The 27,353-nt window shown below is 41.8% G+C and overlaps 1 protein-coding gene across 1 annotated transcript in view; it reads left to right on the forward strand.

Annotated features, from left to right (window-relative positions):
- Wdr26 (WD repeat domain 26) overlaps positions 1 to 24,596 on the forward strand; it is a 42,751-nt gene extending 18,155 nt beyond the window's left edge. Inside the window, exons 8-14 of the mRNA XM_042672415.1 lie at positions 5,886 to 6,026; positions 10,136 to 10,255; positions 12,851 to 12,996; positions 13,261 to 13,339; positions 13,711 to 13,840; positions 16,852 to 17,037; positions 21,487 to 24,596. Of these exons, the coding sequence (XP_042528349.1) occupies positions 5,886 to 6,026; positions 10,136 to 10,255; positions 12,851 to 12,996; positions 13,261 to 13,339; positions 13,711 to 13,840; positions 16,852 to 17,037; positions 21,487 to 21,512 (828 nt within the window). The 3' untranslated portion in view covers positions 21,513 to 24,596. The remainder of the gene's footprint in view (positions 1 to 5,885; positions 6,027 to 10,135; positions 10,256 to 12,850; positions 12,997 to 13,260; positions 13,340 to 13,710; positions 13,841 to 16,851; positions 17,038 to 21,486) is intronic.
- The last annotated feature ends 2,757 nt before the right edge of the window (positions 24,597 to 27,353 follow it).

A 27,353-nucleotide genomic window follows, 5' to 3' on the forward strand; every position in this document is an offset into this window, starting at 1 on the left:
ATGGAAATAAGGTGCAATTAAATTAGTATACTCTATACTATCAAAAGCATAAAGCAGTTTCACAGGTTAGAATACTTCATTTGTACCTTTCTGTGAATTATACAAACAAGATAAGAAAGGAGAATATACTAGAATATTTAAAAATAGTAGTTTGCCAGGTGTCGGCTCACACCTCTAATTCTAGCTACTCCAGAGGCTGATATCTGAGAATCGTGGTTCAAAGTCAGCCGTGGCAGGAAGAGTCCCTGAGACTCGATCTCCAATAAACCACTAGAAAACCAGAAGTGGTGCTGTGGCTCAACTGGTAGAGTGCTCACCTTGAGCTGAAGAGCGCAAGGATAGCACCCAAGCCCAGAGTTCAAGCCCCACGACTGACCAAAAAAAAAAAAAGTACAGTTTGATTTAATAATGACAAAAAATAGAAGATAAGTCTAGAAAGAGTTTGGGATTAAAACATGACCTTGCATTCTATCCTAAGTAAGGGTTCTACTTTTATTAAGTTATATGCAAGGTGTGTAAATACATAAACAATATCTCAATATTTAAGTGGTATTATATACATATATAAAAGTGCAAGCAACAGTATAAAAGGGTGCTTTATTTTGTTTTCTTGTAACAGCTACCAGAGTCCCTTGTTCATTTGGCCAGTATAAAGTACCTATTTTTTTGTTTGGTTTTTTTTTTTGGGTCCGGTCATGGGACCTGAACTCTGGGCCTGGGCACTGTCCCTCAGCTCTTCAGCTCAAGGCTAGCGCTCTACCACTTGAGCCACAGCGTCACTTCCGGCTTTTTTCTTTTTGCTTATGTGGTGCTGAGGAATTGAACCCAGGGCCTCAGGCATGCAAGGCAAGCACTCTACCACTGAGCCACCTTTCCAGCCCCTAAAGTACCTATTTTGTGCCAGGTATTTTCCTACAGAAAGACTGCACACAAGATAATAAACCCTAGCTGGGCACTATTGGCTCATACCTGTGGTCCTAGTTACTCAGCAGACTGATATCAGAGGATCATGGTTCAAAGCCAGCCTGGGTAGGAAAGTCTGTGAGACGCTTATCTCTAGTTAACTATCAGAAACCTGGAAGTGGCACTTGTGGCTCAAGTGGTAGAGTACTTGCCTTGAGCTGAAGATCTGAGGGATAGTGCTCAGGCCTAAAGTTCAAGCCCCACGACTGACCAAAAAAAAAAAAAAAAAGATAACCCTAATTGTTCTGTAATGGATACTGTGGAAGCTCATGGAAGAGAACTTGGTTGGACTGGAATGCTAGGAGAATAACAAAAGTAGATCTTAGATGAGGAAGGACAAAAAGACGATTTAGTCCAAACTAGTGGAAATGATAGCCGTCCCACAAAAAGCAGGTGAGATACTGCTCTTTTTTTTTTTTTTTTTTTTTATTGTCACTGTAAAGGTGATGTTCAGAGGGTTACTAGCTCATAAGTCAGGTAATAAGTACATCTCTTTTTGGACAATGTCTCCCCTTCTGTCGCTGTCTCTGAGTTTTTCCCTCTTGTCTCCTCCCACAAGTTGTATAGTTCATTTTCAACGTAGTGTCTACTGAGTATCACTGCTGCAGTTATTCACCCTTTGTCTCTATTTCTGTGCCCTCCTCACCCTCCCAAATACAGATAAAAACAAACGGTAAAAAGAAGGGGAAAAAAACCTTGTTTCATTTCAATAAGTATTAGTTTATATGGTCAGAGGTGCATAGGCATTGCATGTTTGTGTTCCTCGAAGGAGTACCCTCCTCTAGACTCACTGTGTGTGAATGCCTAGAGTCTTGTATAATTTATTTTGTATTTTACATCTAGCTTCTGCATATGAGAGAAAACTTCTGTCTCTGATCTTGGCTTAACAGTGCAGCAGTAAGCATGGATGTGCAGGTGTCTTTACCGTATCCTAGCCTGTAGTGTTCTGGGTAGATGGCCAAGAGTGGGGTAGCTGGATCATAGGGAAATTCTATGTTTAGGTTTTTCAGGGTCCTGCAGACCAAGGCACTGTAGTGTGTGTGTGTGTGTGTGTGTGTGTGTGTGTGTGTGTGTGTGTGTGTGTGTGTGTGTGTGTGTGCGCGCGTGTGTGTGTGCGTGTGCGTGCACTGATTCTGGGGGTTGAACTCAGGGCCTGGGCACTGTCCCTGAACTTTTGCTCATGCTAGCACTACCACTTCAGCCACTGTTCCACTTTGAACTTTTCTGGTAGTTAAATGGAGATAAAAGTCTCTCATTTTCTGCCAAGACTGGCATCAAACTGTGGTTCTCAGGTCTCAGCCTCATGAGTAGCTAGTGTTAACAGATATGAGCCACCGGTGCCCAGTTTGGCACTGTACTTTTGAAGTAATAGTCTTAATGTTCTTACCTTGTATTTAACTTCTATTTTTTTAGGACTACAGTTTTTTGTTAAAGTGTACAAAACTTACTAAGTACTTCTAAGAGATTACTGGAGTACTACTTTGAATAAAAATTTATTCTTGGCAGATGTTGTAGTCAGAAAGACTAATTTTTTTTTTTTGGGTCTGGTTATGGGGCCTGAACTCTGGGCCTGGGCGCTGTCCCTCAGCTCTTCAGCTCAAGGCTAGCGCTCTACCACTTGAGCCATAGCGCCACTTCTGGCTTTTTTCTTTTTCCTTATGTGGTGCTGAGGAATCGAACCCAGGGCCTCAGGCATGCAAGGCAAACGCTCTACCACTGAGCTACCTTCCCAGCCCCAGACTTTGTTAATTTTTACAGAACATTTTGATCTACTGCAAATACTCTCTATGCTTCTTGCCGCCTTCCCAAAGAACACTTTGTAGTTGCATTGTTAACCCTAATTTTATTTTTTTTTAAAATAGTGGAAATTTGGACTAGAGAATTTATGAATCGTAAACTTCAGACCCAGGGAAGGAACAGTTTCTAGGCAATGGAGAACCTCTACTAATTTTATCGGGCTAGTTCCACGCTTGTTCCTTATTGCTAATAGGTTGTAACTATGTACAGTCATTTTGGAATAATTTACCCTTGGCTGAGAACAAGGCTCAATAAGCTTTTCAGACTAAAGCCTGAAATTGGTTTTTGCAACCTCTGATCAGATTCTTTCTTTCTCTGTTCCCTGTCCACACCCTTACTCAAATCTCATTATCTTCATTTGAACTCTTTTAGTCCTGACCAACCTAGTTGTAGCTAAAGCCTAAGGGCTGGTTGCTGGTGGCTCTGGCCTGAGGTCCTAGCTACTCTGGAGGCTGACATCTGAGGATCACGGTTCTAAGTCAGACTGGGTTGGATAGTTCGTGAGACTTTCCTCAGTAAAAGCTGGAAGTGGCTCAAGTAAGAGTTAGAGTGCTGGCCTTGAGCATAAAAAATTCAGGAACAGCAGTTGGGCTAACGTTCAAGTCCTGGGGTCATCAAAAGAAAAGAAAAGAAAAAAAGTTGTCAGGTCTGCAGAATCCTTTGGGGACAGACCTTTGCTGCTTCTTGTTTGTGGCCCATGGCCAGATCTGCCCATATGGATAGTTTTTTTGAGGCTTAGGGTGATGTTATAAATATTCTAATGGATCTGGTCAGAAAACAAGGTTTACCGCCCGGATAGAGCCTCATTTCCTGGAAATTATGACTGTTGGATTGGTTTGTTGCAGGTTTTCTTACCTTGTTTCTTTGTTTGGATCCCCATCTACATTGTCCTATTCTTCTCCCTAATGCCAATTACCAGGTTTGACATTGTGAGTTTTTGGTGGTACTGGGGCTATTATGCAGCCTTATACTCGAGCACTTTTGCCTTGGGTTATTGGTGGTTTTTTGTGGATAGGGTCTTGAATTTTTCTCAGGGTTGCTTACCTTCTACCCTCAACCCTTCCACAAAAGGCCTCCCCTTTAGCCAAGGTAACAGAAATGTACCACTCACTACGCCTAGCTTGTTGGTTGGTGGGAGGGGGTTATGTCACACTGAACTTTTTGCTTATGCTGGCCTTGAACCATGATGATCTGATGATTTTCAAGTAGTTAGAGTTAGTTCCCATTGTATTTTGGCCCTGTTTTGACACATTTTTGCCTGGAGCCCATTATCCTGAAGTAACCCTCTCACTGGATGGTCAGCCTGCAGAAGAACTTGGTGTGGGCCTCAAGAGTTGGCCTCACTGTGTTGTAAACAAGCAAATTGTTTGTGTGTGTGTGTATATAATTAGCAATATAATAGACTTGAGGGTTAACTATTTTTGTGAGAAGTACTGATACTGATTAGCAAAAAATAGTGGTAACTTTGTTGGTTGGAATGCAGTCTGAAGGATACAAGGATACAGTGTCTTACGAAAGTTTAGCATTTACTCATGGTACTGGATATAAACCTTGAGTCAGCGGCTCACACCAGTAAAACTGAGGATTACTGAGAAAGCTGAGATCTGAGGATCGTGGTTTAAAGCCCTGGCAAGAAAGTTTGTGAGACTTCCATTTCAATCAACCACCAAAAAAGCCAGAAGTGAGGCATGTGGCTCGAGTGGTAAAGCACTATCCTTGAACACAAAACCTCAGGGACAATGCCCAGGCCCTGACTGGCACAAAAATATATTGAATGTAGGGGGCTGGGAAGGTGGCTCAGTGGTAGAGCGCTTGCCTTGCATGCCTAAGGCCCTGGGTTCCATTCCTCAGCACCATATAAGCAAAAAGAAAAAAGTTGGAAGTGGCACTGTGGCTCAATTGGCAGAGCGCTAGCCTTGAGCTGAAGAGCTGAGGAACAACGCCCAGGCCCAGAGTTCAGGCCCCATGACTGGACTCCCCCCCCCCCAAAAAATATATATATATATATATTGAATGTAGAGTTAGCTTACGACTAAGGAATTCCACTCTACATATGTAGAGTACATGTATTTCTAAGAAAAATAACATTTACACAAAATACATATTCATATAGCCTCATTCAAAATAGAAAGCTGGGCTCTCTGTGACTAGCTACTCGGGAGGCTGAGATCTGAGGATCGTAGTTCAAAGCCAGCCTGTGCAGGAAAGTCTGTGAGAGACTGATCTCCAATAAACCACCAGAAAACAGGAAGTAGTGCTGTGGCTCAAGTGGTAGAATGCTTGCCTTGAGCTAAAGAGCTGAGGGACAGCGCCCAGGCTCAGAGTTCAAGCCCTATGACCAAAGAAAAAAACAAAGTAGAAACCAAACAAAATACAGTACGTCTATAAACTGGAATAATATTCATCAGCAACATTGTACAACATGGATGAGCCCCTGGGATGTTACACTAAATGACAGAAGCCAGTTACTAGAGACTGTATAATTTCATTTATATAGTATACACAATAAGCAAATCCATAAAACCAGAAAGTATAAAAGCAGGAGCCATAGAGAGACATTGCTAATGGGTATGAAGATCTGAGGATCGTGGTTTGAAGTCAGCCTGAGCAAGAAAGTCCTTAAGGCTCTTTATGTCCAATAAACTACTTACTTGGGAAAAGCTGGAAGTGGTGCTGTGGTTCAAATGATAGAGTGCTAGCCTTGAGCAAGTTAGTAGATATAGAAATGTGACCAGGTTTTAGCTGGGTACCGGTGGCTCACACCTATAATCCCAGCTACTCAGGAGGCTGAGCTCTGAGGATTGAGGTTCAAAGCCAGCCTGGGCAGGAAAGTCCATGAGATTCTTATCTCCAGTTAACCACCAGAAAACCAGAAGTGCTGTGGCTCCAGTGGTAGAGTGCTAACCTTGAGCTAAAGAGCTCAGGGACAGCACCCAGGCCCAGAGTTGAAGCTCAATGACTGACAACAACAACAAAGAAATGTGAACAGGTTTTAATGAAATAAACTGTGTGAGCTCTAATTGAATTATAAAAAATTGTTTATATCAGGTGCATCCTCAAGTTCTTACTCTAGAAAACCATTTCTTTTGGGGTTGGCATTTAGTTGTTGTCTGTTTCTCTTCTAGGATACACACCTGTTGAAACTTCTAAAGACATTAGAAGGACATGCTTATGGTGTTTCATACATTGCATGGAGTCCAGATGACAACTATCTTGTTGCTTGTGGCCCCGATGACTGCTCTGAGCTCTGGCTTTGGAATGTACAAGTGAGCGAGCTCCATCTTTGGTTTGTTTGGCTTTACACACAGCATTCTCATGCACGTGTGTGGTGACTCTCCATTGACAAAGCCACACTCAGCCAAATTACTAGTTTACTGTGATGAGTAACAGAATTTTTCAAAGGGTCAATACGCATTTCTAGGATGTTTTGCTTCTCCTTGTGGCATCTATATATCTATATATATATATTTTTAATTTTGGCTGGGAATGTGGCTCAGTGGTAGAATGCTTGCCTATCATGCATAAAGCCCTGAGTTCAATTCCTCAGTACCACATAAACAGAAAAAGCCAGATCTGGTGCTGTGGCTCAAGTGGTAGAGTGCTAACTTTGAGCAAGAGAAGCTCAGGGCCAGAGCCAAGACTGACTTCAAACCCCAGGAATGGCCAAAATCAACAACAACAACAAAAACATACTTTTTGGGGGCTCTACCGCTGGAGCCATGCTTCCAGTCCTGTTTTGTGCTGGTTATTTTTTTTTTTTTTTTTTTTTTGGGTCCAGTCATGGGGCCTGAACTCTGGGCCTGGGCGCTGTCCCTCAGCTCTTCAGCTCAAGGCTAGCGCTCTACCACTTGAGCCACAGCGCCACTTCCGGCTTTTTTCATTTTGCTTATGTGGTGCTGAGGAATCGAACCCAGGGCCTCTGGCATGCAAGGCATGCGCTCTACCACTGAGCCACCTTCCCAGCCCCATGTGCTGGTTATTTTTGAGATGGTATCATGAGGTGCACCATGGTACACAGCCAGCTGTGGGTTGAGAAGGCCTAGTCTGGCCTTCAACCCAAGTAGCTGGGATTACAGGTTTGAGTTGCTGGCATGTAGCTTATTTTAAAATTCTCTATGTAAGCTGACTGACTACATAATATAGAATTTATATATAATTACTTTTTTACTTTTATTTTTATTATTATTTTTTTCTGTGGGTCTTGGGGCTTGAACTCTGGACCTGGGTGCTGTCCCTGAGCTCTTCAGCTCAAGGCTAACACTCTGCCACTTGAGCCACAGCACCACTTCTGGTTTTCTGGTGTTTTACTAGAGATCGTGCCCGGGGGGCTGGCTTTGAATTGCAATCCTTAGATATCAGCCTCCTGAGCAGCTGGGCTGACGTGCCTGAGCCACCTGAGCCACCGTTGTCTGGCGAATTACATATTTTTTATCTTATCAGCAGAGGTATGGCCCAGGCTGTGGTTTATTTTGCATAAACTTAGCACTGGCTAGGGCTGGGAAGGTGGCTCAGTGGTAGAGCGCTTGCTTTGCATGCTCAAGGCTCTGGGTTCGATTCCTCAGCACCACATAAGAAAAAAGCCGGAAGTGGCGCTGTGGCTCAAGTGGTAGAGCACTAGCCTTGAGCTGCAGAGCTGAGGGACAGTGCCCCGGCCCAGAGTTCAGGCCCCACGACCGGACCCAAAAAAAAAAACCAAAACAAAACAAAACTTAGCACTGGCTAAAATAGAATTTTGCATCTAAAGTCTCTTAAAAGAGAAATGACTCAAAGGCTGGTCATCGGTAGCTCACACCTGTAATCCTAACTCAGGAGGCTGAGATCTGAGGATCATGGTTCAAAGCCAGCCTGGGCAGGAAAGTTAGTGAGACTCTTCTTATCTCCAGTTAATCACCAGAAAACCAGAAGTGGCTCAGGTGATAGAGCATTAGCTTTGAGGTGAAGAGCTCAGGGACAGCTTCCAGGCCCTCAGTTCAAGCCCCACAACTGACCAAAAAAAAAACTCAAGTAACAAGACTGGTATGATGAACAGAATGAATAGTAAGATGTTCCTGCAGATAAAACAGGTGATTCTAATTCTGTTATTATAGTAGTAAGATTTCCTTTCTGCATAGGGTGTGTTTATGCATTAGTGTATATGCATGAGTATATATATTTACATAGATATCTATGTCTACAACATTTGAAAGTAAGTTACAGATGTTTACAGCTACTCTAGCTATATCATCTAAGAAATAACTATCTTACAAACACTTTTATACTTAAGAATATTATATCTAAGAATTATAATTGTGTAGTATACTAATATTTGTTTCATAATCAAAACCTCCAGTTGTCCCCAAAGTATCTTTTATGTTGTTTGTATGGATCTAGCAGTTAATAAATAAATGTATTTATAACTAGGTTCAATGGGGTGTGAAGTCACAGAATATAAGATGGTTTTCTCAAAATGCTTAAAGTGAATCTGACTTAAAGAAAACAAAAAAATAGATTAAAATTTTTTTTTCCATTTTTGGGCTGGGAAGAGGGTTCAGTGGTAGAGCGCTTGCCTTGGATGCATGAGGCCCTGGGTTCGATTCCTCAGCACTACATAAACAGAAAAGGCCAGAAGTGGTGCTGTGGCTCAAGAGGTAGAGCACTAGCCTTAAGCTGAAAAGCTAAGAAGACAGTGCCTAGGCCCAGAGTTCAGGCCCCACGTCCAACTCCTCTCCATCTCCCCGCCCCCCCCCCCCCCCAATTCCATTTTCAATGGGAGGAGTACATACCCATAATCCTATAATAAGCATGTAATCTTTATAGCTTGTATAGATAGGCTTTATTTGTGGCAGGTCTGAATTTCTGTCTATTAAAGACTGTTGTGCCCTGTGCCGGTGGCTCACGCCTGTAATCCTAGATATTCAGATCTGAGGATAAGCCAGCCTGGGCAGGAAACTCCATGAGACTCTTACCTCCAATAAACCACTAGAAAACCGGAAGTGGTGCTGTGGCTCAAGTGGTAGAGCACTCACCTTGAGCTGAAGAGTGCAGGGGCAGTGGCCAATCCCAGAGTTCAAGCCCCATGACCAACAACAACAAAAAAAAGACTGGTGTAATACACAACTATCACTGTTCTTTTTTTTTTTTGGGGGGGGGGGGGGTTTGTTTGTGGGTCTTGAACTCTGTGCCTGGGCACTGTCCCTGAGGTCTTCAGCTTAAGGCAAGTGGTCTTCCACTTGAGCCACAGCGCCACTTCCAGTCTTCTGGTGGTTAGTTATTGCAGTTAATTGTCTCACGGACTTTCCTGCCCGGGCTGTCTTTGAACCGCTATCCTCAGATCTCAGCCTGATGTTAACATTGAAAGTTTACCTGCTGTTTGTCTGTTTGTACTCTAAACTTTCCCTTTAGCAGCTTCCCAGTGTAAGGGAGACATCTAGTTACCTATTTTGTATCCTGCGCCTTTATTCTCGGCCCCAGTTCCTAATCACAGCCTTTGTTTTCACTCTTTTATTTTTACTTTTGATTACCCATTTCTCACAGGAAAATTATGCCCATGTCCTTTTTATTATACCAAGGGCAGCTATTATCTCTCAGATCCTGTTTCTAATCCCTGAGCACAAGGAACCAGGACTAGTTAAATGGTATGTGCATACCCTCTAAGTTGAATAACTTAGAAAATGTAACAGGAGGATCTCTGAGGGTTATAACCATTTACTATACTTAGTTGGAAACAATGTAGAATGGCTTTGCTAAGCAGTACAGAGATTCCTTTCTTTCTGCTACTTTAAGTGAGATAAGGTTACATATTAGAAAAATATCGGATTTTCTTTTCCAATCTTTCTGCTCCATTGTGAGCATTTAAATATGAAATGTAATTTAGACCTTTGGCCTAATTGAAGGGCATAGTTTACTACTTACAGTCATGCTTTTAACAAACTGCTAGTTGTATTAAATTTAGTTATAGAATAAAATTCATAAAGGATTTTAGAATAAGAGTAGAAAGATCAGAGGATTAAATATGAAACTTAACTTTTTGTTATCTTGCTTGAAAAAACGTGTTTAGTTTATGAATATAATTGATTTAAGATTAGAAGTTTATTAACGTTTTTCTCACATAGCTATTCCTAAATTTGTCTTCTGAGAGCTATAACCCACCCCCATTCCCACTCCCACCCCACACCCCTTTGCTGATGCCAGTTAAAACCATTTCTTTTATAAGGAATTCCAAGCTAACCAGCTATCCAGGTTACTCTTCTCTGCCCCGTCCCCCCTCCCCCTCAGCCTGTGCTGACTTCTCCTTCAGCGATGCTACCAGCCTCTACCCCCCTTTGTGCTGTATTCTCTTTCGTGCATAATCCCTTTAGAAGCTTGTCTCAAAGGTCTCACCTTGTATTTCTTATAGACGGGAGAACTGAGAACAAAGATGAGCCAGTCTCACGAAGACAGTTTGACAAGTGTGGCTTGGAATCCGGACGGCAAGCGCTTTGTGACTGGAGGCCAGCGTGGGCAGTTCTACCAGTGTGTGAGTGGGCCTCCCTGTTAATCTTCTGTTGTAGGAACTATTTAAAAAATGTCCAGGCATCAGTAGCTCACACCTGTAATTTTAGCCACTCAGGAGGCTGAGATCTGAGGATCATGTTTTGAAGCCAACCCAGGCAGGAATGTCTATGAGATGCTGATCCTCCAGTAAATTGCCAACAAAGCAGAAGTGGAGCTGTGGCTCAAGTGGTGTAAAGTGCTAGCCTTGAGCAAAAGAAGCTCAGGGGCAGCGCCCAGGCTCCCAGGACCAGAAAGAAAGAAATCAAGCTGGTGTCTGTTCACTCAGGAGGCTGAGATCTGAGGATGACTGTTTAAAACCATCCTAAGCTGGAGACTCATCTCCCCAGTTACCCAGCAGAAAACCAAAAGCAGAGCTGTGGGCTTACGTGGTAGAGCAGCAATAAGAAGTCTTGTAAGGAGTTAAATTTTGCTACAAATGCAGTATTCTATCTCAATTACATGTGTCATCATTGCTTCCAGATTTTAAGACTAAAATTAAATGAGCCCTAACACATTATCGCTGTCTTTTAAGATGGTTTTAGGAGTAGGTCCAGCATTATATTTCTGCAATCCTAGCTACTTGGTCGGCAAATTACAGTTGGAAAATCACAGTTTAATCCCAACTCTAGCAAAAGCCATCTCAACAAGAGCCATCTTAGCAAGAGCCATCTCAACAGAATAAATTGAATGTGGTGGCTCATATCTGTAATCCCAGCTATGTGGGCAATACAAGTAGGGAGATTGTAGTTGAAGGCCAGCATAGGCTAACGCACATGATCCTGTTGTACAAGCCAAGTTCATACCTAGAACGGGCTTGAGAGTCGGTGGAGTGCAGTATTTACCTCAGTGTGTTGTGTGCACAGCATTACTAGGTATGTTTTTGTGAAGACAGTTAAGCCTTCAGGATGTAGCACGTGGCAGTTTTCTAGTCTGTAAAGTGAACGTGGTAAGGTCTCTGAGAACTCTGAAGAAAGTGTTGATCTGTACAATGCATGTGAAGTTTGAAAATTGTCCATTACCTTTTAAGGTTATCAAACATTTTTCTAACTTCTGTAACATCATACAGTCAGGGGTACTCAGGTCTCATGTAACAGGACCTAACATTTGCTTTATAATGTATATGTATCCTCCATATACTTGTAAGTCTCCTTTAGATTGCTTGTAATTGCTAATACTATATAAGTTCAACATGACAAAATGACAAAAAGGTGTATATGTTTAGTACCAACAAAACTTCTTTTTGGTTGGTTGAACCAATGGATACAAACCCATGGTGATGATAAAGATTCCTCATAAAATTGAAACTTTGCATAGGATTTAGGTTGTTTCTTAGCTTATGCTTACTTTGGTAACTTATGTATGATAACTTTGGTAACTTATGTTAATTTTTTTTTTGTTTTGTTTTTGTTTTTTTTTTTTTGGGTCCGGTCGTGGGGCCTGAACTCTGGACCTGGGCATTGTCCCTTAGCTCTTCAGTTCAAGGCTAGCGCTCTACCACTTGAGCCACAGCACCACTTCTAGCTTTTTTTCTTTTTGCATATGTGGTGCTGAAGAATCGAACCCAGGGCCTCTTGCATGCAAAGCAAGAGCTCTATCACTGAGCCACCTTCCCAGCCCTGTTAACTTATGTTATAAATTATGCTATTGAAGGGCAGATTTAAAACTCCTACTTATGTCCTATTATACATAGTTATAATGAAATTTCTTGTGAATCTAATTTCTAATGATTATAAACTCTTTTAGCTGGACACTGGTGGCTCACTTCTACTTACTGAGTAGGCTGAGACCTGAGGATCACAGTTCAAATCCAGCCTGGGCAGGAAAGTCCATGAGGCTTTTATCTCTAGTTAACTACCACAAAGCCAAAAAATGGAGTTGTGGCTTGTGTGATAGAGTACTCCTCTTTAGTACAAAAGGTCAGGGACAGCACCCCAGGACCTGAGTTCAAGCCCCAGGACCAGCACCAAAGAAAAGCTCTTTTAGAAAAATTAGATTGATAGCTGGACGCCTGTGGCTCACGCCTGTAATGCTTAGCTACTCAGGAGGCTGAGATCTGAGGATCGAGGTTCAAAGCCAGCCCGGGCAGGAAAGTCGTGAGACTTACCTCCAATAAAGAACTAGAAAAGTGAAAGTGGCACTGTGGCTCAAGCGGTAGAGCACTTGCCTAGAGCTGAAGAGCTTAGGGACAGCGCCCAAGCCCACCGTTCAATACCCATGACCGACCAAAAAAAAAAAGAAAAATTAGATTAAAAAACAGCCCGGAAGCCGGGCGCTGGTGGCTCATGCCTGTAATCCTAGCTACTCAGGAGGCTGAGATCTGAGGATCATGGTTCAAAGCCAGCCCGGGCAGGAATGATTATGAGACTCTTGTCTCCAATAAACCACCAGAAAACCGGAAGTGATGCTGTAGCTCAAGCAGTAGAGCGCTAGCCTTGAGCTGAAATGCTGAGGGACAGCACCCAGGCCCAGAGTTCAAGCCCCATGACTGACAGAACAAAAAAACAAAAAAACAAGCCTGGTTCTTTGCTTTCTGTTCACTACTCAGTAACAGAAGTAATAGTGGCTTTCTTCTGTGTAGGATCTGGATGGAAATCTCCTGGACTCCTGGGAGGGGGTGAGAGTGCAATGCCTTTGGTGTTTGAGTGACGGGAAGACTGTCCTGGCATCAGATACACACCAGCGGATTCGGGGGTATAACTTCGAGGACCTCACAGATAGGAACATGTAACTATTTTCTTTTCCCATTAAATTGCAGTTATCTGACTTAGGCTAAAATGTGTATGTAGTATGACCTTTTCAGAACAATTTTTTTCTTTGGTTAGTGATTTGGATTGTTGGTGAATCCTTAATTCACATTTTTAGTAATTGAAATATATAAGAATGACTCACACAAAATTGTCATGTGTAAGCCAGACCACTTCATATTCTCATAAGGTGAACATCTTGATTTTTAATTTTGTTTTGACGGATTATTTTTTCTGATTACAGAGTACAAGAAGATCATCCTATTATGTCTTTTACAATTTCAAAAAATGGCCGATTAGCTTTGTTAAATGTAGCTACTCAGGTATGTATATTAAAATTTTGTTTAATTCTTTAAATTTTTTAAAGGAAAATTATATTTTATGATTTTGCGTGTGTGTACATTTAAAATATTTCTACTTAATCTTTTAAGTTTTATTGCCTATCTGATCCTTAAATGTACACAGGAGCAGCCTTAAATCGATCCCAGTGAAAATGCTCCATTGGGTAAAGGGATGGATATTCCCAGGTTGCTTTGGAAGTTTTTGTTTATGCCAGGTGTGGTGGCGTACATCTATAATCCCAGCATATGGGAGGCAGAGGCCCATCAGGAGTGTATAGTGAGATCCTGTACTCATTCCCTGTCCCAGAATAAAAAACCAAACTATAAATGCCTATATTCTCTTCTGACTGCAGGGAGTTCATTTATGGGACTTGCAAGACAGAGTTTTAGTAAGGAAGTATCAAGGTGTCACTCAAGGGTTTTATACGATTCATTCATGTTTTGGAGGCCATAATGAAGACTTCATCGCTAGTGGCAGTGAAGGTAAATGACTAAGTTCACATATTAATGCGTTTAAAGTTACTCTTTAAGCAAACTCAGGCTGTATTGTTTTCTATTAATTTACCCAATATGTTTAATTTTCTCCCTCCTTTTTTTTTGGGGGGGAGGGTAGTTTCCCGGTCGTGGGGCTTGAACTCTCGGCCTGGGCGCTGTCCCTCAGCTCTTCAGCTCAAGGCTAGCGCTCTACCACTTGAGCCACAGCGCCACTTCCAGCTTTTTTCTTTTTGCTTATGTGGTGCTGAGGAATTGAACCCAGGGCCTCAGGCATGCAAGGCAAGCGCTCTACCACTGAGCCACTTCCCCATCCCCTCTCCCTCCTTTTTTTGAGGCTTGAATGCTGCTTGTGTTTTTCTTTCTTTCTTTCTTTCTTTCTTCCTTTCTTTCTTTCGGATCGGTCATGTGGCTTGGACTCTGGGCCTGGGCACTGTCCCTCAGCTTAGCTCTTCAGCTCAAGGCCAGTGCTCTACCACTGAAGCCATAGTACCACTTCTGGCTTTCTGGTGGTTTATTGCAGACTTTCCTTCCTGGGCTGTCTTTGAACCGTTATCCTCAGGTCTCAGCCTCCTGAGTAGGTAGGATGACAGGTATGAGCTACTGGTGCCTGGCGTTTTTATTTTTCAATGTTGTAGATTGAGCCCAAGGCCCAGAGTGTCCTGGTAAAGGCCTCACCACTGAACTGTCCTAACCTTGCTGAGGACCGTAGTGCCTGTCCTGACCATGAATCAATCAGGAGGTAGTTAAATCATTGTGCTTTCGTATGTTTGCTTTTTCATAGTATTTGTAATTCTTAGCTGTTGGAAATTTCTATAAACAAAGTTAATTGTAATATTTGTTTTATCTGAACCTAAACAATTAACTATTTAGAATGATTCAATTTGATAATTCTAATAGTTTCAGAAAACTTGAAATTAACTGAATTGTCCCCACTAAAGTGGCCTTTTAAACAAATTTATTCTCTGGCCTAAAAGCTGTCCTCTTGGGAGATACTTGCTTAAAGTCAGTGTAACAGATACAGATTTTTTTCTTACCTTTTAATCGTGTTTTATAAATATTCCAAGGTAACATTAAGTGCCATCTGAGCATCAGTGGCTCACGCCTGTAACCCTATCTACTCTGGAGGCTGAGATCTGAGATCCCAATTCAAAGCCAGCCCAAGTATACCAAGCAGAGAAAGGCTTGTTGCCAATTAGCTACCAAAAATCTGGAAGTGAAGCTGTGGCTCAAGTGCTGGCACATTACCCTTGAGGGGAAAAGCCAGTGGGGAGCTCAATGTTCTGAGTTCAAGTCACACTACTGGCACCAAAACAAAATAATATAAATGGCTATCAGTATCTCTAGTGACCCCACACATCTTCTAAGCCCAAAGTAAGAAATAACCTTGATGAATAATAAGACCAAACTGTGCATTCTGTGTAGGGATGAAGGTGAGACCGCTGTAAGCACTCACATGACGTGGAAGAGCTCTGGCCCAGGGTTTATCCTTCCCAAGGTGCCATTGTTAAAGATTCTACCAAATCTGCAAATGCATAACAGTAACTAGGAAACCTCCTCTCTTCCCCCAATATGTATAAATAGGCTTTTTTACTGGGAATACATAGAAAAACTGAACTTGTTGGGTGCCAATGGCTCATGCCTAACTACTCAGGAGGCTGAGATCTATGGATCATGGTTTGATGCCAACCTTCACTGGAAGTCCATGAGACTCTTTATTTCCAATTAACCACCAGAAAACTAGAAATCCCGCTGTGGCTCAGTGGTTGAGAACTGACTGACCTTGAGCAAAAAAAAAAAACCCAAAATCTCAGGGACAGAACCCAGGCCTTGAGTTCAAGCCCCATGACATACCAAAAAAATTGGACCTAAAAGATAGTAAATTTGTCTTTCTTTGACAGACAGATTCTAAGAAAGACAAATTTACTATCATTTAGCTTTTACCACCATCTCCCTGGCCACCCCCCCCCCCCCCCCCCCCCCCCATCATATCACATAAACTGTTGACTACTAAACTTCGTCAGGTTTACCCAGGACACAATCTCTAATGCCCTCAGCAGCACATCCACCATGCATTTCCGTAGGGTCTTAGAGATATTCTAGTTCTGCACCACATGCTTTGAATTTCCGCTCTGCACAGTGTGGTCAGATTAGCTTATCAGCCAGGTGCTGGTGGCACATACCTGTAATTCTAGCTACTCAGGCGGCTAAGATCTGAGGACTGTGATTCAAAGCCAGCCGGGCCAGAACATTCATGAGACTCTGATCTCCAGTTAACCACCAGAAAACTGGAATTGGCTCTGTGGCTCAGGTGGTAGAGTGCTAGCCTTGAGCTGAAGAGCCTAGGCCCTGAGTTCAAGCTCCACATCTGCACGGCCAGAAAAAAAGAGATTAGTTCATTACTGGGCTGGGGGTATGGCTCAATGGTCGAGTGCTTGCTGAGCATTTATGAAGCCCTGGATTAAATTCCTCAGCACCACATAAGCAGAAGGTAAGTGGCATTGTGGCTCAAATGGTAGAGCACTAGCCTTGAGCAAAAGAAGCCCAGGGACAATGCCCAGGCCCTGAGTTCAAGCCTCAGGACTGCCCCCCCCCAAAAAAAAAATTTAGCTTATCACAAAGAAACTAAGCTACATGAAATTATAATCTAAGAAGCTGTAGTAGGGACGTCAGTAGGAGATAACTGCCTAGAACTGAACTGACAACCAGGAATATGTCACTTTACTTCAGTACTATCCATTCAGCATAGAGTGGTGTGGCACCCACCTCAAGGTGATGTCCTCAGTTAAGGGCACTGGGTACACTAGTCACATTTTGGCAGTATTGAAACATGATCACCATGTGTATTCATGGCTTTTCATATAGCGTTAGTTTTTTAAGCTGTTCTCCCTTAAGTCCTGGTCATTAAAAACGTTTCTTTCTGTTCTGCAAACGGTCATTTGAGATTGACCTTTTTTATGGAAAGCTGCTCTTCACTCCTCTCCGAATTACTGTGTTGTCAGATCACAAGGTCTACATCTGGCACCGGCGAAGTGAGCTGCCCATCGCAGAGCTGACCGGGCACACTCGCACAGTCAACTGCGTGAGCTGGAACCCACAGGTCCCGTCCATGATGGCTAGTGCCTCCGATGACGGCACTGTGAGAATATGGGGACCAGCACCTTTTGTAGACCACCAGAATATCGAAGGTAAGGCCCGTGCAGTGTCCTGTGCTTCCTCCCAGTGGAACAGGGCTTTGCTTACTGTGAAGTTACAGGACTTTCTAACAAAGTTTGAAGTGTGATGCATTTTCTTTTTTATTCTTACTCTTTGTCACTCAGTGAAAAGTTTGAAGACCAACCTAAGGTCTGTCAAGTATCTATTGCCTTGAGAAGGAAGTCAGTGAAAAGAATAAACTGGAATGTCTCTACCTCGTTTACATCTATTTAGCAACAGTACTGTTACTGAAAAATACAAAAATCTTACTGCAGCTGGCTGCTGGTGTCCCACACCTATAATCGTAGCTACTCAGAAGGCTGAGATCTGAGCATTGAGGTACCAAGGAATCATGGCATGGCAGGAAAGTCCATGAGACTCTTACCTTCAATAAGCCTCTTGAAAAAAGCCTAAAGAGCTGGGAAGGTGGCTCAGTGGTAGAGTGCTTGCCTTGCATGCATGAGGCCCTGGGTTCAATTCCTCAGCACCACGTACACAGAAAAAGCTGGAAGTGCCATTGTGGCTCAAGTAGTAGAGCGCTAGTCTTGAGCTGAAGAGCTGAGGGACCGCACCCAGGCCAAAAAAAAGCCTAAAGTGGATCTGTGGGTCAAGTGGCAGAACGTTAGTGTGGCACAAAAACCAGCTCAGGGATAGCATCCAAGCCCTGAATTAAAACTCCAGGACCGGCATACACACAAAAAAATCTTGCTGAAAATCTTTACCATACCTAAATGTCTGGTTTTTGTTTTTGCTTTTGCCAGTCCTAGGTCTTGAACGCAGGGCCTAGACATTGTTCCTGAGCTTCTTTTGCCCAAGGCCAGCACTCTACCACTTGAGCTACAGCACCACTTCTGGCCTTTTCTGTTTATGTGGTACTGAGGAATTGAACCCAGGGCTTCATGCCCACTAGCAAACACTTGACCACTTCCCCAGCCTTGAATCTCATATTGCACAAAATGTTTTTTGTGGTTTTTTTTTTTTTTTTGGGTCTGGTCATGGGGCCTGAACTCTGGGCCTGGGCACTGTCCCTCAGCTCTTCAGCTCAAGGCTAGCACTCTACCACTTGAGCCACAGTGCCACTTCCAGCTTTTTTCTTTTTGCTTACATGGTGCTGAGGAATCGAACCCAGGGCCTTAGGCATGCAAGGCAAGCGCTCTACCACTGAGCCACCTTCCCAGACCCACAAAATCTTTTATATACCAAAAAAACACCAGTATATAGTCTGGTGAACTTTAGATGGTTAGTACTGCACACATAGCACATTACTGGCCAGTCAGGAAAAGAGAAAGGAACAGAGATTCTCTACGTTACCCTTAGCCACACAGCTAAGCCCTTCATGTCTCAAAATCTTCACAGAGAAGATATTTTCCCCTTTTTTGAGAAAGGTCTCACTGGGCAGCCCAGTCTGCCTCAAACTGCCGTCCTCCTTTCTCAGACTGCCCAGGGCTGGGCTGGTAGGTGTTTGTCCCACACCCACCCAGAGTAGCATTTTCACCCTCGTTCACATAGGTGGAGAAGTAACACATGCATGGCAAGCGTAGTGAGCACGGCAGGGTCTCCACGGCTGAGGCCTGAGGTTGCAAAGTGGTATGTAAGGACATGGCACCCACACCGGAGAGTAGCGGTCGGGAGAATTCCATGTAAATGACTTACTCTTTCACATAGAATAAAATGTACCTAGAAAAACAGGTAAGTGAATCATTTTGGCCATTGCGTCCCACTTAATTATCATTATCTCAGCCTCCTGAGTAGCTAGGATTATTACAGGGGTCAGCCACTGGCACCCTGCTTAAATATTTTTGTAAGAAAAATGGTTCTTCCCAAGTTAACAAACTCTAGGTGGAAAGGAATTCATCCAAGTAACATTTATGGTTCTCCTGTTTTTTTCCCCTCCTTGGGTCTTGGTGGCCCATCTTGTGTAGGGCTTGGCAGGGGGTGTGTGGCGAGAGACAGACAAAAAGCTTGAGAAGCCTGTGAATTTAGCTACTCAGGGGCTGAAGCCAGGGTCTTGGTTCAGGGCCAGCCCAGGCAGAGGGGTCTGTTTTAGTCTCCACTCTTCATTTAACTAGCAAAAAGCAGGGCTCAGAGGTAGGGCTCAACTGGACAAGGGAGCTATCAAAAGCCACACGACCCAGAGTTCAAACCCCTCTAGCACCAACAAAAAAAGGAGGGAGAGCTGCTGTTGAAGGATTCTGAAGTTTGAAGAGTCTTTTTATATTTGTAGATTACACTACAACTAAATCTACCACTGGAAGAGCCAGTGGCTCACACCAGTAATCGTAGCTACTTGGGAGGCTAAGATCTGAGAATTGTGGTTCAAAGTCAGCCTGGGTAGGAAAGTCTATGAAATTAATCTCCAATTAACCATCAAAATTTGCAAGTAGGGCTGTGGCTTAAAGGGTAGAGCTCCAGTCCCTGACTTCAAGCCCCAGTACTGGTACAAAGGAGAGAGGAAGGTAATTTTTTTGTTGTTGTTGTTCTTTGTTCATCCTAGGGCTTGAACTCAGGGCCTAGGTGCTGTTCCTAAACTCCTTTTGCTCAAAGCTAGCACTCTACCACTTGAGACACAGCACCACTTGCTGCTTTTCCTGTGATTAATTGCAGATAAGAGCCTCAGACTTCCCTGCGTGGGCTGGCTTTGACCCTAATCCTCAGATCTCAGGCTGCTGAGTAACTAGGATGACAGGCTTGAAATTAGGGCCTGGTGTACTGTTCTGGGCTTTTTTGCTCAGCCTCTTGAATTGATAAGATTACAGGCATGAGCCATTGATGCCAGGCTTTTTTTTTTTTCCTGGTGAGCTCACAGCCATTCACTTGCTCACCTTGTACACTACCAATTCAACATACCTTCAGTTCAGCTTTTTTTCTTTTGCTAATTATTTTAGAGATGGGATCCCCACAGACTTTGTATCCTGTCTTCAGATCTCAGTCCTTGAGAGCTTAACATCTTGAGTAGCTAGGATTACAAGCATGCAAAGCCTATTTTCTTTTTTTTTTTTGGGGGGGGGGGGTCCGGTCATAGGGTCTGAACTCTGGGCCTGGGCGCTGTCCCTCAGCTCTTCAGCTCAAGGCTAGCGCTCCACCACTTGAGCCACAGCGCCACTTCCAGCTTTTTTCTTTTTGCTTATGTGGTGCTGAGGAATCGAACCCAGGGCCTCATACATGCAAGGCAGGCGCTCTACCACTGAGCCACCTTCCTAGCCCTATACTTTTTATTGTCCTGTTTAGATTTCAGGTCCTACTCTCTGAGTCATAGATCTACAACTGTATTTGTGCTTTTCTAATTAGTCATTCTGAAGTTCATTCTTGAAGTATGCAGAACTGATTTGAGCAAGCAGGAAAATGCCCTCTTTATAATTACAGATTTACCCATAAAAGAACCTTTATGCCTCCATTGATGTGTACTGAATTATTCACCCTTACACTTAGTGACTTTGATGTAGATACCTCTGGTGGGCCAGCCAGTTTCATTTTCTTTGGCTTATGCCACACCAACATAGTCATGGTCCTAAGAAAATGATGCTTTCATATGAACTTTAAACTATAAAAATTTTTTTGGTGTTACTACAGTTTGAACTCAGGGACTGGCTCATGTTAGGTTATGTTCTACTACTTTATCCAAAAAGAAGTCTATGTAACCAGTCCTTCAGCTGTATATCATTTGTATCTTCTAGAATCTTTACATACTGTGAAAATATTGACTTCTAATTAAAAGTTATACCTGTTTAGAAATTTTGGAAAGTTAAATAACATTAAAAATCTATAAGATGCTGTAATCATTTAAATATTTCATTTGACAACTTTAAAAGAGAGTATATAAGGTATTTAGATGATGATTTGCTTATAATGGTAGATGAAATAGAATTGTTTTTACAAGCTACACAATGTAGATGAACTTCTAAAACAGTGAAAGATGCCAGATACAAAAGGTCTAATGCTGCAGTACCACTTGAAGAAGAGACCTAAAGTAGTTCTCTACACAGAGCAGTGTCTTCTTATGGAATCTGTGTGTGACTCATGGATAATGAAAGTGATCTGGAACTGTGTTGATGGGTGTACAATTCTGTGAATGCACTAAACACCATTGAGTTAGACATTTCAGTAAGTTATCTCAAAAAAGTTGATTTATGCACAGACACACACAAAAGAAATCCTGCAGATTTTGAAGCTGAGCAACTGAAAGAAGCAGGTTGATTTAAAAATTAGGAAATTCTAAAATAATTACTCACTTGATTTTTCTCTTATTCAACATAATCATGAGTAATATATAACATTAATATGTTATTATGTAATAAGTAACCTAAGAAACCAGGTATTTTAATGATTGTTGCCAGTGTATTTTGTGATGTTTTGACACTGATTTTGACTTTCTAACTGGTTCCTTTTTTTTCTTTCCTTCTTCCTCTTTCCCCTTATGAACATTTCATCTTATCTCCATTCAGAGGAATGCAGTAGCATGGATAGTTGATGGCAAATTTGGAGCAGACGACTTCTGTTTAACTTAAAATTAGTCGTATTTTAATGGCTTGGGATTTGGTGCAAACAAACATGATTGATAGCTGGACAGACATGCTCGTCATGAAAACAGAACCATTTCTGAAGCCCGATTGGGGCCAAACACGTACACCTTGCTTCATAGTAACCAGTTGAAATGAAGCACGTCGTTAGAACGTTGTTGGACGCCATGTTGAATTCTCCCCCCATCGGTTGTGAAGAACTATGCTACATCCAGGCTTACCCATTGAACTCAGTATATATATATATTTTTTCCCTCCTGCCTTTTGTCTGGCAGGATACCATTCTTGTTGCTCTTCTGTGTAATGAAGTTTAAATGCTTGTTTGGAAAACTTTATTTAACAGTTTAGAAGGCTTGATAGAAAGAGTGCATTAGTCTGAAGAGTATACATTGGATAGGAAAGAATTTCCTTCTTTTGTTTTTCCAAATCTCTCCGCCTTATTTAGCTTGAGATCTTTGCAGCTTGGTTCATGGATTTTAGCCTTGCCCGTTGCGCAGTATATACTGATCCAGATGACAAACCAGTGAACTATGTCAAAAGCACTCTCAATATGACATTTGACAAAAAGTTTTGTACTTTTCACATAGCTTGTTGCCCATAAAAAGGGTTAACAGCACAATTTTTTAAAAATAAATTAAGAAGTATTTATAGGATTAAAGTGACTTCATTTGTATACATTTGGAATCTAAACCAGCTTAAAAAGTTTTCCTCTATGACTTAGATACACAGCAAAGCTGATGGCTCTTCTGTGTACCACGTGACAGACCGTCACAACAGTGCTTGAAGGACATGTACAGCAAAGTCAGTAACACTTTGAGGGTACTCACTCACACACTTTGCTTTATCATGAAGGAACATTGATATCTGACGCTGAAGAAACTCAAGATTCAAAAACTAGTTTTAAATCTGCCAACATAAGGTAGCAAGTCATCCGTGCAGGCTTTCCACATTTGTTCCAGGATGTTCACTTGGGAACCCATACTGGTAGGGTACAGCAGGAGTAGAAATCAGCAGGTTAAACCACTTTGGAGACTCACAACAACTTGAAGTCAGCAGGTTACAAATAAACTGGGACTAAAACCTCATAGTTACTTCTAACTGCCCTCGGTACCTTGACATGTTAGGGACATAATAGGTTCCTTCTCAGCTTTTCTGATGTTGCCATACTAAACCTCATTCAAACTGGTGCTGTGGACAGTCTCTCCTCCCCTTTTAGGAAAGGTTCTTCCATGGGAAAAAAGTTTTAATTTTGAGAATTTCACATTTAAGATAATCCAAAAGCCTGATGTGCACATTGTGCTTTTAAACCCTAACAGCGGAGTAAAGCACACTTGGCCTCCCTTGAAATTGTTCTTTAAGCAGAGGAAAGTAGGGGGACATCGTTGTTGTACTGGAAAAAGGAATGGGAATAACCCCAAAGCTAAGATCCCAGTGGAGAAAAAACTCACACCCAGTTCCTCTTTAGGCCTTTCCCAGTCTGGTATACATCACCATGACAACACCCTTCAGTACCCACAAAGAAGAAAAAGGCTTGGATTCAGGAATTCTTCCATTGTGGGGTGGAAGGGAGGGGTGGCAGCAGGGGGCAGGAATGTGTCAGGGAAGGGGAGAAGAATGAAAACACATTTGGCCTTAAAACAGCATGTATTCTCTCAAGACCCCCTGGTAACAAAAGACAGGTCATAGATTTATTTTATCAAATTGGTGTGTACATGATTTCATTAAGATTATTTTGCAGAGACCACCACCTACTAGAATCAAAGAATTCCTGTTTTGATACTCCTGAGTTAAAATAACTATGTTACCGTTTATCTGGTACTTCATTTTTCTTGACTAAAATTACTTTTTACTTTAAGCTTGAATAAAAATCTTCATTGACAACTGTATATAATTAAGTGGCAACTTCTCTTTACCTCAGTACAGTTAGAACCATATTTTAAGTAATTTGTATAAACCCTGAAGCCATTAATGCACCCATCTCTATAGTAACACCCTTAACAAAATGTGAGCATAGAATCTCCACGGCTGTTTACAAACTTGGTTAGTGTGCTACCCTGCACGTGTAACATTGGCTGAGATTTGTCAGATTCCACTGCAGCCAGACACCCTTCGGCCTGTGTTTTCAGAGGTCTTTTGAGGTGCAATATAAAAAAGGGGGAGAAAAGAACATAGCTCTTACTAAATGGAGTAACAATTATGCAAAGGTTTCCATAGCAGCTAGGTGAGTTTGCTCCCTAGGTCTGTCATAACTGGCAGCCTCCTGTGTATACTGGCATATTGATGTGCCAATTTGCTGTCGAGGTCTGTTTCATACATTTGCTGTGGTTGTGATAGGGAGGTGGGACAAAAAAAAGGAAAAAAGACGATTGGAGAAACCCAGGATTTTATGGAATAGTATAAACCCAGTGGCAGGATTTTCTAGTCCATAGCTATTAGTTGAAATTGAAAATGCTTTTAGATTATATAGTAGACTTAAGAGGGTTTCTATCAAGCCATCCACAAGATACAAATGTATAAGTTGAAAAGTACTAATACTTTTTGCACATAGATCAAAATAGAGTGGAGAATTTTTGGCTCCAAAATTCAGGTTAGTAGGTTTATTTCCATGTATTTAAAATTTTTTTTTTTTTTTTTGGTTATGCAATGAATAAGGGCTACAGCAAGAATGAAATTAAATGTCTTCTTCCTGTTAAATAAGTGGTTATTAATGGTAAAATGTTGGATTTGGTTATTACGGAGGTTGGTGTGTGGGTGGTAAAGAATAAGTGGGGATTGGAAGGGATAATGGCTTACCTAGTTTTGGTTATGTATTTATGCCAACTACATTTCTGTTCCTCTTATTGGCCAGGTAAATGAGTTATATTAACCCAGGTAAGTAGTTTGGACACAGAAGGTTTTATTTGCAGACGTCCACAAATGAGCCTGGTTCATCAGGTGGGAGAGTAAAAAGGGATTCCAAGTTGAAAAGAAACCAATATTGTCAATATTTTCTTACTCTAAATAAAAACAAGTAGTGGTACAGTGAGTTTTATTAGTGTTCTGCCTCTAGAATGGCATTAATAGAAAACCCTTTTTTCCCCACCCCTCCTCCCCATCTTGAAATTTTCTTTTTTAGGGTGTTTGTTTCTGCAAACAAGAACTGGCCCTATCACCTCTGTCTCACAGTGGGCAAATGCATCTTACATCTCTTGAAAGGGAGCATATCCATGTCAGTTTTTTCACAGAAGAAGAATGGCTGCCCTTCAGTGGGAGAACAGAAGATGTTTGTCTTAGTATCCTTTTTTTGTCCCATCTCTAAAATGTATAAATATTTTTACTTAGTTTTACTTGTATCTCTCAGACTTCAGCAACTCTCCTTTTTGGTTGCTGCCCAAAACATATCCATCTCAGAACCGTATTTAACACAATTTGCAGACTTTAAAAGAAGTGAATTTTCATTCACACTTAGACACTTTCTAAGAACAGGGTGAACTTAATTGAAAATTTTCAGTGTTAAGCTATTATTATAGTAGCTACCCTATAGTTGCAAATGAAAACTATAAAACCCAGTCCCTACCTACTTAATCCAGATACACTGGATTTAATGAAACTAATAGTGTAAAAACGTGTGTGTGTGTGTGTGTGTGTGTGTGTGTGTGTGTGTGTGTGTGTGTTGTATAAAGTGTGGGAGAGAGTATTTAATACCTAAGCCCTGGAAATGGCTGTTCTAGGTTTGGTTGATTTTACTAAAAGTCTTGTGCACACGCGAAGTGCCCTCTGTTAAGGCTTGGTTAATACTCGTATATTTTTATAAGATTGAAATTGCATCCCTATCTTAAAGTCATTTTCATGTCAGTGTGCTAGAACTGAGTCATAACATTCTTAGGCACAGATGGGAAAAATAATTGACTCCTTGAAAACGTGTGTGGTGAGGGGAATATAGATCCACAAAAGCATGTATGTACTTAGAAACCAAGCAGAGATCAAGGAGTCAGTGTTGATCTCCCAAGATTTCTAAATTGTCAAGATTTACATGGCATTGTGGTGGAACTAGTGCTTAGAGCTTTTGATATGTAAAAACTATTTGCTATGGACTGATGAAATGTTTCAGAGGATTGTGTTCTTAAATTTTGAGGTTCTGTTTTTTTAACTGCCTCAGATTATATTTAGTTTAAGTTTCTTTGCTTTATCTCATTTAAGTATAAAAACTTCAGGTCTCATATTTATTTTCACTTGCCCTACTAATTATTTACAAGACACTTTGTTGACTTTTACAAATGTGTGGTATATTAAATGTTTTTAAAGCTTTTGTTTTGAAGTACATTAATTTTGATTTGCTCTACTGATACTTTTTTTATTATACTTTTTCCATGTCAGTGCACAACACTTACCCAGTCATTTGTATCCCCTTTCTTTCAATCCAATAAACATAATGAACAAGTTATTATTGGTGTATTACATCTCCCTAGTATCCATTCTGTACATCTACCATGAAGAACTGGTGTGCTGGGCCTGACTTCCGTGTATTTGTCCATGGTTTATGGAATGGAATCCCAAGAAGCAATGCCTAACCTGCTTGGATGTCTACAAGGCTATTGAGCAAGTGTGGATAAGTTTAGCAAAATTTTAGGAGTGTTGCCCCTTAAAAGGAGAAGATAGTTGCCCTTTTTTGTTCCAAGATATTACTGCATCCGACCTGTATATTTAGGCACTGGATATGTTGACTAGTAGAGAAAATGTAGTACCAATTTGGAAATCTTTCATCAATAGAATTTGTACTTTTCTAAAGATTTCCTTAGAGGGTGTTTGCAGTTCTTTAAAAACTCATTTGAGGCTGGGAAGGTGGCTCAGTGGTAGAGCGCTTGCCTTGCATGCCTGATGCCCTGGGTTCGATTCCTTAGCACCACATATACAGAAAAGGCTGGAAGTGGTGCTGTGGCTCAAGTGGTAGAGTGCTAGCCTTGAGCTAAGAGCTAAGGGGCAGCGCCCAGGCCCAGAGTTCAGCCCCCACAACCGACAAAAAAACAAACAAAAAAACATTTGAATTCAGTAAGTTCTTATGCTTCTAAGAAAAAAAGAAAAGAAACATTTTCCCCATCTGAATTATTACAGCAGGAAGTTCAAATGTAAACGGTGGAAGGCATCAAATGAAATAGGGGCACCAGATTCTTAATGCGCCTTGAGCAGCCTCTTCTTCATACTACTGACTGGAGGTTTACAGCTTCCTCTGGCCACTACCCAAGAAGGGGACAGGTTTTCATAGACCTTGCTTCTAAGATAGCAGCTATTGGAAGGTTGGCTAAGTTCCATCCAGCATCACTCTGGGGTCTGCATCTACCTGATTTGAATAGGGTTACAAGTTCACCTCTGGTAACAGTACATGCTTGGAATGTGCAGGATGTGGGTTCAATCCGTAGTGATAGAAATACAATTTTAATTTCTAAGATCAGATGAGATTGAGCACATTCAGGATGATATGGCCATAGACGGAAATAAAAATTTTTAAATCAAGCTCAATGCTGATGGCTGCCTGTAATCCTAGCTGCTCCGGAGGCTAAGATCTGAGGATCATGAATGGTTCAAAGCCATTCTATGTAGGAAAGTGTAAGACTTAACCTTCCATTAACCAGTAGAAAGCTGGAGTGCAGCTGTGGCCCAAGAGGTACAGCATTAGCCTTGAGTTAAAGAGCAAATGGACATCACACAAGGCCTAATTTCAAGTCCTATTAAGGGCACAAAAACACAGAACTTAAGCAAATGGAGCCACATGATGGTGGCTCACACCTGTGCTCCTACTCATGAGGTTGAGATCT

This window comes from Dipodomys spectabilis, unplaced genomic scaffold (assembly GCF_019054845.1).
Source record: "Dipodomys spectabilis isolate Male_0828 unplaced genomic scaffold, ASM1905484v1 ptg000706l, whole genome shotgun sequence".
NCBI lineage: Eukaryota > Metazoa > Chordata > Mammalia > Rodentia > Heteromyidae > Dipodomys > Dipodomys spectabilis.